Source organism: Uloborus diversus, chromosome 1, assembly GCF_026930045.1.
Source record: "Uloborus diversus isolate 005 chromosome 1, Udiv.v.3.1, whole genome shotgun sequence".
Classification (NCBI taxonomy): domain Eukaryota; kingdom Metazoa; phylum Arthropoda; class Arachnida; order Araneae; family Uloboridae; genus Uloborus; species Uloborus diversus.
The window spans coordinates 56316036-56330018 of NC_072731.1; the positions used below are offsets into that span (position 1 = coordinate 56316036).

The 13983-nt window shown below is 32.7% G+C and overlaps 1 protein-coding gene across 1 annotated transcript in view; it reads right to left on the reverse strand.

Annotated features, from left to right (window-relative positions):
* Positions 1 to 13583, reverse strand: part of LOC129229798 (uncharacterized) — a 124386-nt gene extending 110803 nt beyond the window's left edge. Inside the window, exon 1 of the mRNA XM_054864178.1 lies at positions 13563 to 13583. Within this exon, the coding sequence (XP_054720153.1) occupies positions 13563 to 13578 (16 nt within the window). The 5' untranslated portion in view covers positions 13579 to 13583. The remainder of the gene's footprint in view (positions 1 to 13562) is intronic.
* Between the last annotated feature and the right edge of the window lie 400 nt (positions 13584 to 13983).

A 13983-nucleotide genomic window follows, 5' to 3' on the forward strand; every position in this document is an offset into this window, starting at 1 on the left:
TTGGAAATTTATGCATGTGTGCAAAAGAAAGTGTTCATAATGTAGTATAATAATTGACTAAAATGCAAAAATTAGTTTTTTGTAGTTACAGAATGTATTATATTAAAAATATGAACTAAAAAAAGAATAGCATAACTTTTATGTTATAAGTTAATCATTGATTTCTTATTCTTTAATTTATGATTTAAAAAATAATTTTTGTTGAAACATCATGTAAAACTTATTTGCAACTAGCATTCCCGTACCCGGCATTGCTCGGGTAATGGAATTAGCAGGGGTTAACAGTGCTTGGTGCACCTAGTTTCGAAAATCCCCTATAATAGTTACTTATTACCTATAATTTTTTCTAATTTTGGGAGGATCCCGGGGCCCCTGGACTCTTTATATATATATATATGCCCTTGTCCTTAACTGATCTTCCACATTTTATTGTTATACCTATGTTTAAGCAAGAACTTCTTTGTATACAACATTTTTAGTTTTTTTTTCTGGTGCTAAAATTATTAAGTTGCTTGATGAACTGACTTTGGAGCAAGCTACGTAAAATTGACCGTGTGAAAAAAAAAAAAGTCTTCTCTTAAATTGATCCCTGCTACTTTTAATGTCACAAAGCAAACTTTTACAGGAAACTGCACTCTTCTAAATTCAAAAGGGTAGTCCGCCTGTAATGATGTTCTTAAAAACTTCCTTTAGTAGTTTTGAAAAAATGAAAGTAAAAGACAGAAACATTATTATTTGACTTGAGAAAAGCCTCGAAGAATCAAGTGAAAAACAAAAATATCAAATTTAAAATTCGCTATCGACCAAAAGTTGAGATGAAGTACTGAATAATGATTTGAATGGAGAAAAGCCTCCGAAAATAAGGAATTTAAATTTCAATGATAGGTTTTAATTTCACAGAAATTAAAGGGTTTTAATTAATTTCTCCTGAACTAATTGATATTTTGAAAAAACTTTTCTTAGTGAATACTTTCGTAATGATGTGGACATGCCTGGAAAATTTCAAGTCTGAGGCTTCAGCGGTATTGACTGTGCATTGATATATATATATATATATATATATATATATATATATATGTTATCTCAGGACATTGATTTTTATATATTAAGATAACCATTTAAAAATTGTGTGTGTGTGTGTGTGTTTTTTTTTCTTTTTTGCAGATTTAATAACATACTTTTGAGTTATGAATGAAATTGAAATTAGTTGTCTTGGTAATGTTGTGAATTTCCTTTCATAACTTTACAAACTGTGACATAAGGAAGTTTTAACGTAACAGTTATTGGCCATTTTTTTTTAGTAAAATATTTTGTAAATGAACATTTTAGAGAAAAATAATTTCAAATGCTCATTAATTAAACCTCATTAATATCTATGTTAATGCATTACAAATATTGCAGTCCCAGTAGCAGAAACGCCGCGACAAGGCAACATCAGTTGCGGACAACAAACCCTATCGACTATCGCGGACAGCAGTCTGCGCTAAAAAAATAAAACATGTCCGCAAAAAAAAAGGTACAGATGCAGGCCGAGGACTGCTGATGGCCTTTGAAAAAAGTGAGAAAGGTGACAAATTTGAAAACAAAGGTGACTAAAAGGTGACCAAAAGCAATTTGTTAAGAACTCAAAAAACAGAAAAGGATTATCTCTTTTTACTGACTTTTACCAAAATAGCCTATATGCTTTTTGTAAAGATTTCTACAGTTTCACTTTCAATAGATGTTTTAATTTTTTTTCCATTTTCTTAGTTTCTTCTTCACAATCCTTTCTTTTTTGCTCTTCTTTTTACTTCTGTTTCAATTGCAAATCCTTTTACATTCCTCCATGTACGTTGTGTAATTTCCATGTGCTTGTTGTGCACATTTAATCATTTCTGGACCAATTAGTAAAGAAAGCAAATGAGGATATTCTTTTACAGCGTCTTTAACTATAAGTATGATGTTAAAAAATCTTTCAGTCCTCGTTGTCTTATTTTCACCAAAAAGATGCTTTGAAATGGAAAATAGTCTTTCAATGACAGTATTACCATGTGATAATGCAAGTGAAGCTTTTATCACCTTAGAAACATTGGGAAACTTAAGAACATTGGAAGTTGAGTTCTTTTTTGAAATGTGCTGCTGCCAGTAGATATCAATGGTTTTGTTTTTGGATGCTTCATCTTTTTCCAGCTGCAAAAGTTTCCATTCATCTTGTAACCTATCGAGTGGAACATTAAAAGGCATGATTTCGGTAATCTTTATCAAATCCTTACAGCTTCTAGATTTACTTCTCTCTTTTGGATCCAAAAATTTGAAACTTTTCAGTAACCCGTTTGATATGCAACTTTTTTCTATTACATACTTGCATGCAGTCACACAATGCTTTTTAACACCTCTTAAAAACATAAGCTTTTCATTTTCTTTCAGTTTTGACAGTTCATCTATCACCTATCCACTAACAACGAGATCTTCAAGAGGTAGTCTGTAACCAACTGCAAACAGTTTATCCGTGTCTACATTTGAAAAATCAACTTTCTTTATGACAGAGGCTTTTATAACTCGAGCCATAAAAGTTTGAACAGTGGTCTCTATTTCTTGGTACAATTTGTATATCATAGGTATTTGGCATTGAAAGCGTTTCGTGAACTGCATAAACAAATCAGCAGATGAAAAGATAAATTGCAGCTCAGCTTTTATAGAAGGTCTTTTTAAAACATTTGCAACAGCTTTATATGACCAGCATTGCATAGCTGAATTCTTTTTCAAAGGCACATGTTTAAAAAAATAATACTGAAGAGCATCCCACTGTTTCAGTAGTCTGTTTGCTGCAGGTCCAAGAGTAAGCCAATGGGTAGTTGTGTGTTTCAGGAACTTGTGATGAGGTGTATTTAGTTGAGCTTGCACTTCTTTGAAGTCCTCATAACGGGAAGGCCAACCATCAAAATAGCTATAAGTACTAAGAAGAAGTTCAGATGCTTCTTCACCTAAATACTGCAATTTGACATATGCATTATGCATTGTATGATTACTGCAAGTACCAATATTTATTAGGCTTTTTTCTCATGTCTCAAGGATAATAGTGTTTTTTATTTACCTTTTTATTAACATAAGGACCAACCAAAGGAAAGCATGAGACATTTATTCATGGATAATTACTCTCGGTAAGTGCTTCACAATCGAAATTTCACCAACTGCCTAGCCCAAGAAGAAAGTTTTGAGATGCTTTGTTGTGATGCAACATTGGCCTTTCAGATCAATATTTTGTTGTTCGTTACAGTTCTTTTTTGTCTTTGACATTGGTACTTTCAAAGCTCAAAGTATAATAGGATAAACATGCTTCTTTTAACATACATTCCCGAAAATAAGGAGCAAGTTCATCTGAAGAAGGGATAGAAAGACTGGTTCTGCTCATATGGTGCAATTGCAAGCGATAAAAAAAAATTCCGATTTCCCGATAGCATAGCTATTTTTCTTAAACAACAACAAGGTGGGGGGGGGGGCATACTTAAGGGTGCTCTTCACTGAGAGTCTGAAAGCTTCGGATCCAATGCTAACCTACGGGGAAAGTTAAAGGTTATTTTACAATATTCCTTTGAAGTTTTCGGGTCAATTTTTTTTCTGAGTATTTTTCAAGCCTATGTCTGTGTATATTAGTTTTTACTTTTTTGATACGTCCATTCTTCGATTTTTTAAAATTCGAGAAAAAATGAATTTCTTCGAAAACGAGGTACTGTTGGACCTTTCGCTCTGTAAAAAAGCTGCAAATCGTGCTATCGAAATTTTAAGAACGCCCCAACACGCAAAATATTTCCAGCTCTCTTTTGAGACTAAGTTTGAAATGATGCGACCATTTCTAAAAAAATATCGGAGTTCCAACCATCTGAAATATTTTCGAAAAAGCTCAATTTCTCTACTAAGCCACGCCCTTCACTGGTCCCTCCTTTCTTGAGGGGAAAAACCGGGTGAGGTGTATAAGATTTACGATCATTAGCGCAAACGACCGTTTCCATTTACTACTCCCCTCTTTTCCGGAGGCATTTTTCAATGAAGGAATGAATGAGTGCTTTTGAAAGTGAATCCACATGCTTGGAAACATCTTCACGATTTGATTTGTGTTTAGAAAGGATATAGTTTTTAAAGAGTGCTTCTGGAGATAATTCTTGTGAATTCTTGTGCTAAATGACCTCCTGAATCCAAATATGACCACCTTTTCCCATTCACACGTCCCGCTTTTTTGGAAATGTCGCCCGCAATTTTTTTCAGTTTTTGAGTTTCATAGCCATTATTTTTATTTGGAGGGGAAGTTATCGTTATATTATACATTAATACTTTTCTGAGGGGCTAGAGAGGTGCTACGTTTGTACGCAAGAACATATGAAGGAAATTGGTTAACTCATGGGGGGTATTACCACTTATTATATTTTTAAAATCATCAAAATCCATCCTTTTTTCTAGGGGTTTGTTTTACAATTTTTTCCCTTATTTTTTGGCATGAAACCAGAGTATAGGACTCACACCTATAAACCCTATATCCGAAAAAAAAAAAATTTCACGTTGTAAATTTAAAAAAAAGGAAGTATCGCATTTTGCGTAAAGTTGCATCGCAGACCTTCAGTGAAGAACCTTTTCGTGTTATTCAAATTCATTCACGGATATAATTAAGATTAAAATTATCTTAAGTATGCTTATAATATAGCATTAATGAATATTTCTATTTCTGGGGATGCACTACCCCCATTACTTTTCACAACATCAAGAAGGCATAAACAATGGAGCTGGTGCATCCAAAGAAAGATAAATATGTATATTAATGCTACTTTAAGCAAATTTAAGGATGCTTTTCACTGAGAGTCTGAAAGCCTACGGATCCAATGTTAACCTGCGGGGAAAGTTGGATGAAGATTTTACAAATTCCTTTGAAGTTTTCATGTAAATTTTTTTCCGAGTATTTTTCAAGCCTCTATCTGTGTCGTGTACTTTTTCCTTTTTTGAAATATCCATTCTTTGATTGTTTAAAATTCGAGAAAAAATGAATTTCGTTGAAAGAGGTGGTAGGTACTGTTTGATATTTTGCTCCATAAAAAATCTGGCAAAATATTTCCAGCACTCTTTTGAGACTTTGTTCGAAATAAAGCGACCATTTCTTAAAAAAAAAAAAAAAAAAAAAAAAAAAAAAACCGAGTCCAAAACCGTATTCTAGATACTTACTAGATATTTGGATTCTATTTTTGTCTATATTATACTATGTTACTACAAATGTAAACGCATAAAATGCTTTCCACAGCTCAACAAACATTTTTGAAAATAATTTGTCGAGCCAAACTCGTAAAAAATTCTTTACAAGGTATGTACACATTGATCATGTAATTCATAATACAGTGAAATCCAGTAACAATGAACTTCAAAATCGGGACTGAAAACTTATTTGGTTGAAACGGGTACTTCGTTATACTGATATACGTTGTAACAGGATTTCACTGAATTTTTCTTTTGAAGACTTTCTAAGGAGAAAAATGATACATACCTGCATTTCTTTAAAGCATGAATGAGTATAAAAAAATTGTTTTAAAGCAGGGTTGGGTTCCCAGGGTCGTGACCCCAAATGGGGTCGTGTAGCGTTTCTTCTTCGGTCGAAACATTATTCCTACCACAGTATAGTTGGGGGTGGATCGAATCTAACATAGCAGTTTTGTAATGTAGGATCTAACGTAGCTTTCACAATGTTGCCAGGTTAGGTCCACACCTTGCGATACTTTACTGACATGTAGGCTACGTGATCACAGGTCCTTTACTTAGTCAAAAAAGGGTCGCAACGTGCAAAAGATTGGGAACGACTGGTTTAAATTTACAGATAATTAGAGAACTGATGGGGGAAGGGGGAGAACACTGACCATTTTGTTTTTAACTGGATGAATACACCATGTTCTAAGAATCTTTCGGTAGTCGTGTTACACTGAAATTTTCATAAGCTCAGACAAATAATTTGTCTGACGTCTAAAACATTTCCCCGAAACCTAAGGTTTTTCAATTTTAGCCGATCTTTATCAATATATATTTGTGTGTATGCACTGTGCAGTCGCGTCTGTTCATAGTGAAGTCTAAGGAACCGAATAACAATTTCGTATATAGCCTCAATTTCGCTATGAAAAGGTAAACAACAAGAAGGGAACTGAACCATAAATACGATATATACGGCTTGAATATTAGTACGAAAAACCAAATTTCTAGTTGAATTTTAATTCAAAGTGTCAAAGGTCAAAGTTTTTTAATATCCTGGATAAAAAAACAAATACATAGCCACAAGTTTTCAATCAAGCAATGCATTTTCTACACTTATAATTTACATCTTTTACTTGTGCTTTTAAGACGTTGTTTTTGACTTTTATCTATTTCTTGCACAAAGCTCATGCTTTTTGAAGTGCATATTTTATTTACAATTTACACATTTAAAAATTGAAGCTATTTTGGAACACCCGATTTAAAATGGTGTTAAAGCTTCATTGAAACATTATCATTATTTAATATTATTCATAAATGGGGGAAAAAAATTCAAAAAAAAAAAAAAATAATACCAAACAGAAAAGAAAGAAACATTTAGCATCCAGCCCATAGCTTTCATTTGAATTTTGACGTCTTGAATTTAAATTATGTTTTTCACAATCACGAATTGTGGTAGAACCCTACTCGTTGGGTTTCTTATTTCTACAAATGGTTCCTATCAGAATTATATTTGTAAAAGTCATGATTTGAATACAAGACGTCTACATTCAAATGAATTCCCAGGGCTGGATGCTGGACGTTGTTGACTGAATGCTGTTTTTGTCTGAAAAGTATTGTGTAAAATCGAGAGGGTCGGGAATAAGTAAAATCGATGGCGGGGACATGAACTTCACCGCCCAGGAGGAGGGACATGCTCGCGAAGACACGTGGAACAGACGAGTTTGCATTAAAAGAATAGAAAATTAAAGTCGAAAGAACATCAACTACGTACAAGTGAAAACAATAACCAACTGTGGTCGCTCAAAAAAAGAATATATTTGGTCTTGGTCAAGCAATAAGGTATTCGAGGGCGAATGATTGGTATTAGTCTCACGCAACTTTGCGCACATCTCTCAACTTTTGTTGATTTTAAATGTTAACATTTATTGACATAGAAATTACACTATTTTAATGTAAAAACGTGCAAATTAAATTACACTTGTTTCGGGGTTATTAAGAACATCTTTATCAATAGAGATAGATACATGTGTTTCTGCCTTTTACATCATTCAAAAAGTTTTTATTGGGCCTGACAGATTTCTCTTCCACGTTCTGGAGTTATTTGAGTTACCCTAATTTTGCTAACAGTTTAAAATTTCTCCGGGAAGTCGAGAAGAGATCAAAAAAAAAAAAAAGAAAAAAAAAGAAAAATTAGAAAAATTAGAGCAATAAATGTTAGTACACTCAACAATTTATAAATTATGCTTCATGAATACTTTTATACAAAAAGAGAAAAATTAAATTGAAATATTTTTAAAATTTAAAGGATAGTATACTAATGTGTGTGATTTGCAAATGTGGAATTATATTTTCAATTCTGATATTTTTTTCTGAATATAAATTACGTATGTAAGACATTGTTCACATTCTTACAAGCAAACAATTGACGTAAATAGGGAATATTCCACGTAATTGTTACGATTGTTTGATTGATTGCAATAGTTTGCATCAATGAAAGCTTGATTGAGTGCAGCTATCAAGTTTAGGACTTCGTTTGCACGAAGCTGTCAACATTGTGTGGTAATAAAGAGGTTTCATTTAATTTCGAAATGCGAGCATGAATGAATTTTCTGAAAATTATGCTTTTAGCCGTTGCTTTTCTCACCATAGTATCCGCAGAAAGGAAAGCATTTCTGATTATGTTTATTGTTATTATTACTATTTTGAATCGCAGAAAGCAATGCATAACTAATGTAACCAAAAATTGAAAACCGTTAGGAAAAAAAAAGACCTGAGAAGAAAAAAAAAATCAAAAGTTTTAAAAAGTTATTCTATTCCTCCTAACATTTTGCATTTGAATAAGTCGAAGTACATTGTTCCAAGTGTACTGCAAGTAAACTGCAGCTTGTATTTTTAATTTAAGTACATTATTGCAAGTAATTCCCTGTTGCTCGTGTAATTCCACCCACGAAATGTATTTTCAAATGTTCTCAAACACCATATAACTGCTGCTTCGAAAATACACTTCAATAAAAGACTTACCAACTACTTATTATTATAGCCTGTTGCACTTTTCGTCTAATGCGTAAAATATTATTATTATTATTATTATTATTATTATTATTATTATTTTTGAAAAAGAATTTCAATTTTATTAATCATTTAGTCTTGTGTATGCTGCTCTAGTCACCATGCTGATTATCTATGTTTTTGCGGGATGATTTGTTTACTGATAGTAAACAAATGCAGCCCTGCGCATGATGAATCACCGGAAAAATATAAATAAATATCTAAAACAGTCATTGATTAATTAACAAAAATGTCAGTTCAGCGTTGCATATCCTCCATCGAATTGCAGAAGTATTCCTTTTTCGACCATATATATATATACATATATACTAAAAATAGCGGGATCCCCCCCCCCCTCTTTGAAATGTAACCATATCCTAATATGAAATTGTTTTCTGATTACGACATTTCTGCCGTTCTCACAATAATTAAAAATAAAATCAGCATCGTTCCACCTCTTGACTGTAAATATCCGATAACCGATATGTAATCTTCCCTCCTCACCCCTCACCCTTTTTTTCCGGGACTACACCACAGGTTTACACTAAGCTTATACCTCTTGTTATATATATATATATATATATATATATATATATATATATATATATATATATATATATATATAATCATATCCTAACGCAAAAAATTGCATTCTTTAATTAAACATCAGACAAGAAACTAATTAGCTTTATGAACGAAATAAGATTCGGACGTGGCAATTGAAAACATCGTTTAAAAAAAAAAAAATAAGACAATCGTTTTTCCTGTTCAATTTATGATAAATTTTCTTTTCATTCATAAATTTTTCATGAATATAAAATCTGGGAACGCATATCCAAAAAAAAAAAACTTTGTTTCAAAAATTACGGCAGACCCTTTGGTACTGACTTTATTTTCTGTTCTGTTCAACCTTCGCATCGGTACTGTTCAAGTGGGGTTTCGGCCGCCAGCTAATTTCCTTGATTGCTCTTCACGACGGGGGTCATTTAGGGGTTTCTTTCCCTCCAGAACAATGACAGCTGTGACAGGTCACGTGTTCCTGCCTTACATCGATTACCGTCCACTCCATTGGCTGTTGAAGTGTCAATCACTTGATTCAGGTTCACGCCCATCGTTCAAGGAAGAAAGTCATTTACACCCTAACTTCAAAGTTTTCCCTCACTGAAGAGCAGCCTTAAGGCTATTTTTTAAATTAATTTCACTGTTAAAGCTACCATTCAGATACTTTTCGAAAATTTAATTATTTAAAAAAAAATTCCTAAGACTCATTTTAAAAAAGTGAGAAAGGTGACAAAAGTTGCAAAAGGTGACTAAAAGTAACCAAATTTTCAAAAGGTGACTGACTCCTCGGCCAGCAGATGTAATATACCCCCCCATTTGGCGACATCCGATTTTTTACACAAAATTGAAATATTTTTCTCGCCAATGAGGCGATAACTTTTTAAGCATGGCATCCCTGGCATGGCATTTGGGTTCCCAAACCTGTGTTTGGGAACCCAAATACAATCTTAGTTCTGTTCAAACTTGTTTATATGTTAGCGGTCCACGGTTCACATTGGATAGATTGTTGTTGAATAGATTGTTTTTTCGTGCAATATACTTTATAGGAAAGCTTATTTTGTGTTGGTTTAGATTCAGTAGTTGTGTTTTGATGAATAAATATTAGAAAATGCCAGTTTCTATAAACTTGACTGTTAATTAAGAGTAAAATCCAACTTTGGGTGTGTCTCGGTAAGGAGCATTGTTTTATATGTTGTGTTTCAGACTGAGTGTGAGGAATTATACAATAAAAACGTAAATTTTTATTTTAGAATTAAAAAAAAAAAAACTCTCACTTCCGAAATTCTTTGTTTTTACAAAATCTTGAGGATTTCTTGTAGTTTTTAACTTTATATTTACAGCATGTAAATTTATTTTACAAAAAAAAGTACAGTAATTTTATTCTAAAAGTTAATTCTTATCGATGCCAAGAACTATTCAAGCATATTCTGTAAACGTGCCTCCTTTAGGTACTGAATTTCTGAAAATAAGCTGACTCTACGATTTTATAAAAATATGAAGGTGTTATTTTATGTAAAATATAGTAGATATTTTTAGTAGGTATTTTGAAAGCATTTTTGGCAAATTAGTGTATGGTATTTTTGTATTGTTTATGTTTGGGATGTTCTGTCGAGACATTTTTTACTTTTCATACATCGAAATTTGAATAACTAAGCGTTTTTTTTTTGGATGAAATAGTTATATTTTTGGGATGTTTTCTGCTTTAAACATCACAATTTGAAATGCTTTGCTCTTTTTTAGTAGAGTATGAGCATTATTTTGTTCGATGAAATGCATGTTGGAAAATAGCTTTTATTTCTATTGGTACCTACATATTTCTTTGGTGATCTGTGATAGCAATTTGTTAACTTAAGCATTTCAAATACCTACTAGGAATTCTTCCTTTGTGTACAAAAACTTTCTAATTTCTTGTATTTTTGAAGCAAATACTCGTGATGTTTTTTGCTGTGGTTTTATGTTATTTTTATATATATATTGTCTTCTGAAGTGCTTTGATCATGTTTTTTATGTGAATTTTTCCTGTTGGCGCTAAAAAAGCATCGCTAAGAACAATGTATGACATATGTGGTCATACATTGTTTTCTTGGCTACGCTTTCTTGGCGCAAACAGAAAAAAGTTGCCAAGGGTGGGGTATATGACATTAGTTCCAAAAAAAAAATTGTTTGCAACTGTCGAACATTTATTTGCATGAACTGCTGACTCTAGGAGAGTACAATCACCCACCCGCCCACCCGCCATGGCACATATAAACCAACCAAAACAAAACGATCTTTTTCAATTTGTTTACTGAAAAAGCAAATCTGAAATCAAAATAACGTATATTTCTCTGTATATAAAAAAAAAAAAAAGTCAGCACATTTCTGTGATGCAAGTGAGAAATTAGTAATAACATAGTGAATAATTTTGCTTGTTTGTTTTATCATATTGTTAGCAGTGGTGTTATAAAGTTCTCTGAAAATGCAACATAAAGACTTTATTCTTCCTGCTAATGACTTAGAAAAAAAAGCATATTTCAGCGAATTGAAATGTGATCGCTTCAAATAGAGTTACCAGCTTTAAAATTGTCGTTCTAAAATTATTTTATGTTAATAAACTTTTTATTTGCTGTTTTTATACTGTTAATGCTTTCATTTTGAAAAATGCAATCTGATTGCATCCGATATGAGAAATGAACTTTTACTCTTTTTTTTTTAAGTAAACTTCGCTTTATATGGAGGCAAATAAATGAAAAGTCTATTAAAACCATCATTTCAAGATTTTAAAACGAAATTCCATTTTTGTGGTTGAGTCAAAAATTTAAATGCTGAATAGATGGTTAAATTTTAGTTTTGCTGCAAGTGTGTCAATAAATATTAATGATATGTTTATCATAGGCTTCTAAAATGCAATTCTAAAACAATTTTTAAAAAATTAATTCTTTTATGATCCGTTTTTATGCTTTTGGAGCTTTCACTTTGAGAATTGCAATCACTTTGAGAATCGGATGTTTCTAATTTTTGATGTTTAGTATGCTTTGTTAAGTGATAACAAATAAATTCTCCTTTTATTTTTATTGAAATCACGAAATTTAGATATTTTTAACGAAATTCTGAGATTTTTAAGAGTTTCAAAGAGTTAAATGTTCAACCACTGCTTGGTTTTTTTAAATTATTTAACGGAAATTAATATTATTAACGGGACAAAAATCACAAAAACACCCATTTTAAAATTTCATTTTACAACACCCCCCCCCCCCTACGCAAAATTATTTGCTTTTTCACAAAATGAATTGATTTTTCACAAAAAAAAGGACCCTGTGAAAAATCCTGGACAGACCCTGTTTAATATCCAACGCATGTTTGCAAATATCAGGTGCGCACCAAGGACAGGGGGGCGGGGGTCATCTGATTGCACCATTAAAACTTTTAGGGGTAGGAAATTTGAGAAAGATTTTGGGCTCAGTTTGGGGGGGGGGGGGGGGTCTTGCTCTTGAGAGGAGAGTGCTTCATAGAATTTAGGGAGATGCACCGTCATCTTGGGTAAGCGGGGGGGGGGGGGGGCACCTCCTGCCTTATTTCAAAAATATTTATTTAAAAAAAGACTCGTCTATTTTTTTATTGAAATCACTCAAAATTTTGTAGACAGATTATAAAGTTCTAAAAGCTTGTTGCAGACAGCTACAAAACTTTCTGCCACTGGGATTGCAGTAAAAACCAATTGATTAGATTACAATACCTTAAGCTTTAGCATACTTTAGGACAGTTTAAGACAGTTTCGGACACTTTTGGACGGTAAAAACCGCTTGTACTCTCCTAAACCAGTTTCGGACAGTCAAAAACCCAACCCTGATTTAAGAGCTGAACAAACAATGCTCATTATAATGGATTACACACCTCTGTAAGCGTATCACGCAAAAAGATTAGCCGAAACAGATGAAGCTAGGTTACAACAAAAATGTATAGTAGAAGAGAGATGATTTTTTCTTTTGAACAGAACTGCTTTTGTCACTCTATATAAAGCAGTAAGTAGTGTAGATCTTACATCAGAGAGCACATAACCTGACTTTGCCCCCAAACCTTGAGGCCCATTTGGTTCAGTAATTAAAGTACTGGGTCAGCATTACCAAAGTCCATGGTTCAAATCCTGACCCAGACAATCCACCACGTAGTGATGATCCGTACGCCACAATCTAAAAAACAGGTTTCGGTGATCTTGGGAGGTTTGATGTCATTGGAAAGGAGGGGTTAGAAAGAAATATGAAACATAAAAATAAATTTTTCAATTGTCTAAAAAAATTGAGCGGACCATGAGTGCCCCGTCGAATGTGCTCCCCTCTCCACTACCTATTTCCGTCAAGCACAGGTAAAATAAAAAATAGTATAGATCCTTCAAGAAGCACGATGTCATGATTAATTTATGTGCCATGCTATAAAGCAAAAAAAAAAGGCAAATTTTTAAATAGTAAAACGCTCCCAAAATTTGCCTCTAAATATTTGAGGTCATTCTCAAAATGTATTGAACAATCTTTATAAGACTGGTTTTTCGCTCTATTTTATATGGTAGGCATTTTGTAGAATACAGGATTCCACACATTACCGGCGACATCGATGTATACAAAAAATGAAATCCTAGTAGTAGGTCATGTTTTATCCTAAATAACAATATGAATTTCCATAACAAAGTAAAGAATTTTATTATTTAAAGTATTTTTATTTGTCCGAACACTTTGGTGTACTATAACTTTTAAAATCGGTATTAAATTTTAAATACATACCGCGTGCTAGAGCCATGTTGTTGTTTTCAAAATAAAAGCTAACTCTAGTGCTGTGTTGAGTTGTTTAAGGGGATCTAGTCTTAAGAAAAATATCTGAGCTATATAGTAAACTGGAATAAATATTTAAAAAGGAGCAAAAAATACTTGCAAGAAAGCAAAGATTTCCCGTTTATAGGTGATGACTAAAATTTTTGTTCTAGTAACTATAATTTTTGTTCTTCAATCTACATTTCTCTCTTTTTAGTTCAGTTTTTGGGATAATTCTGAAATTAAATTCAGAAAGACCAGGGCTTAATTTCTATCAAAACAAGTGCAGGAGTCCTGCAAGATTTACAGAAGAGGAATCCATACCCAGGATACCGGTGTTAGTCAATCCTAGAGGACTCTAGTCAATCCCAGTGTTGCACTCGATTACGTAGGC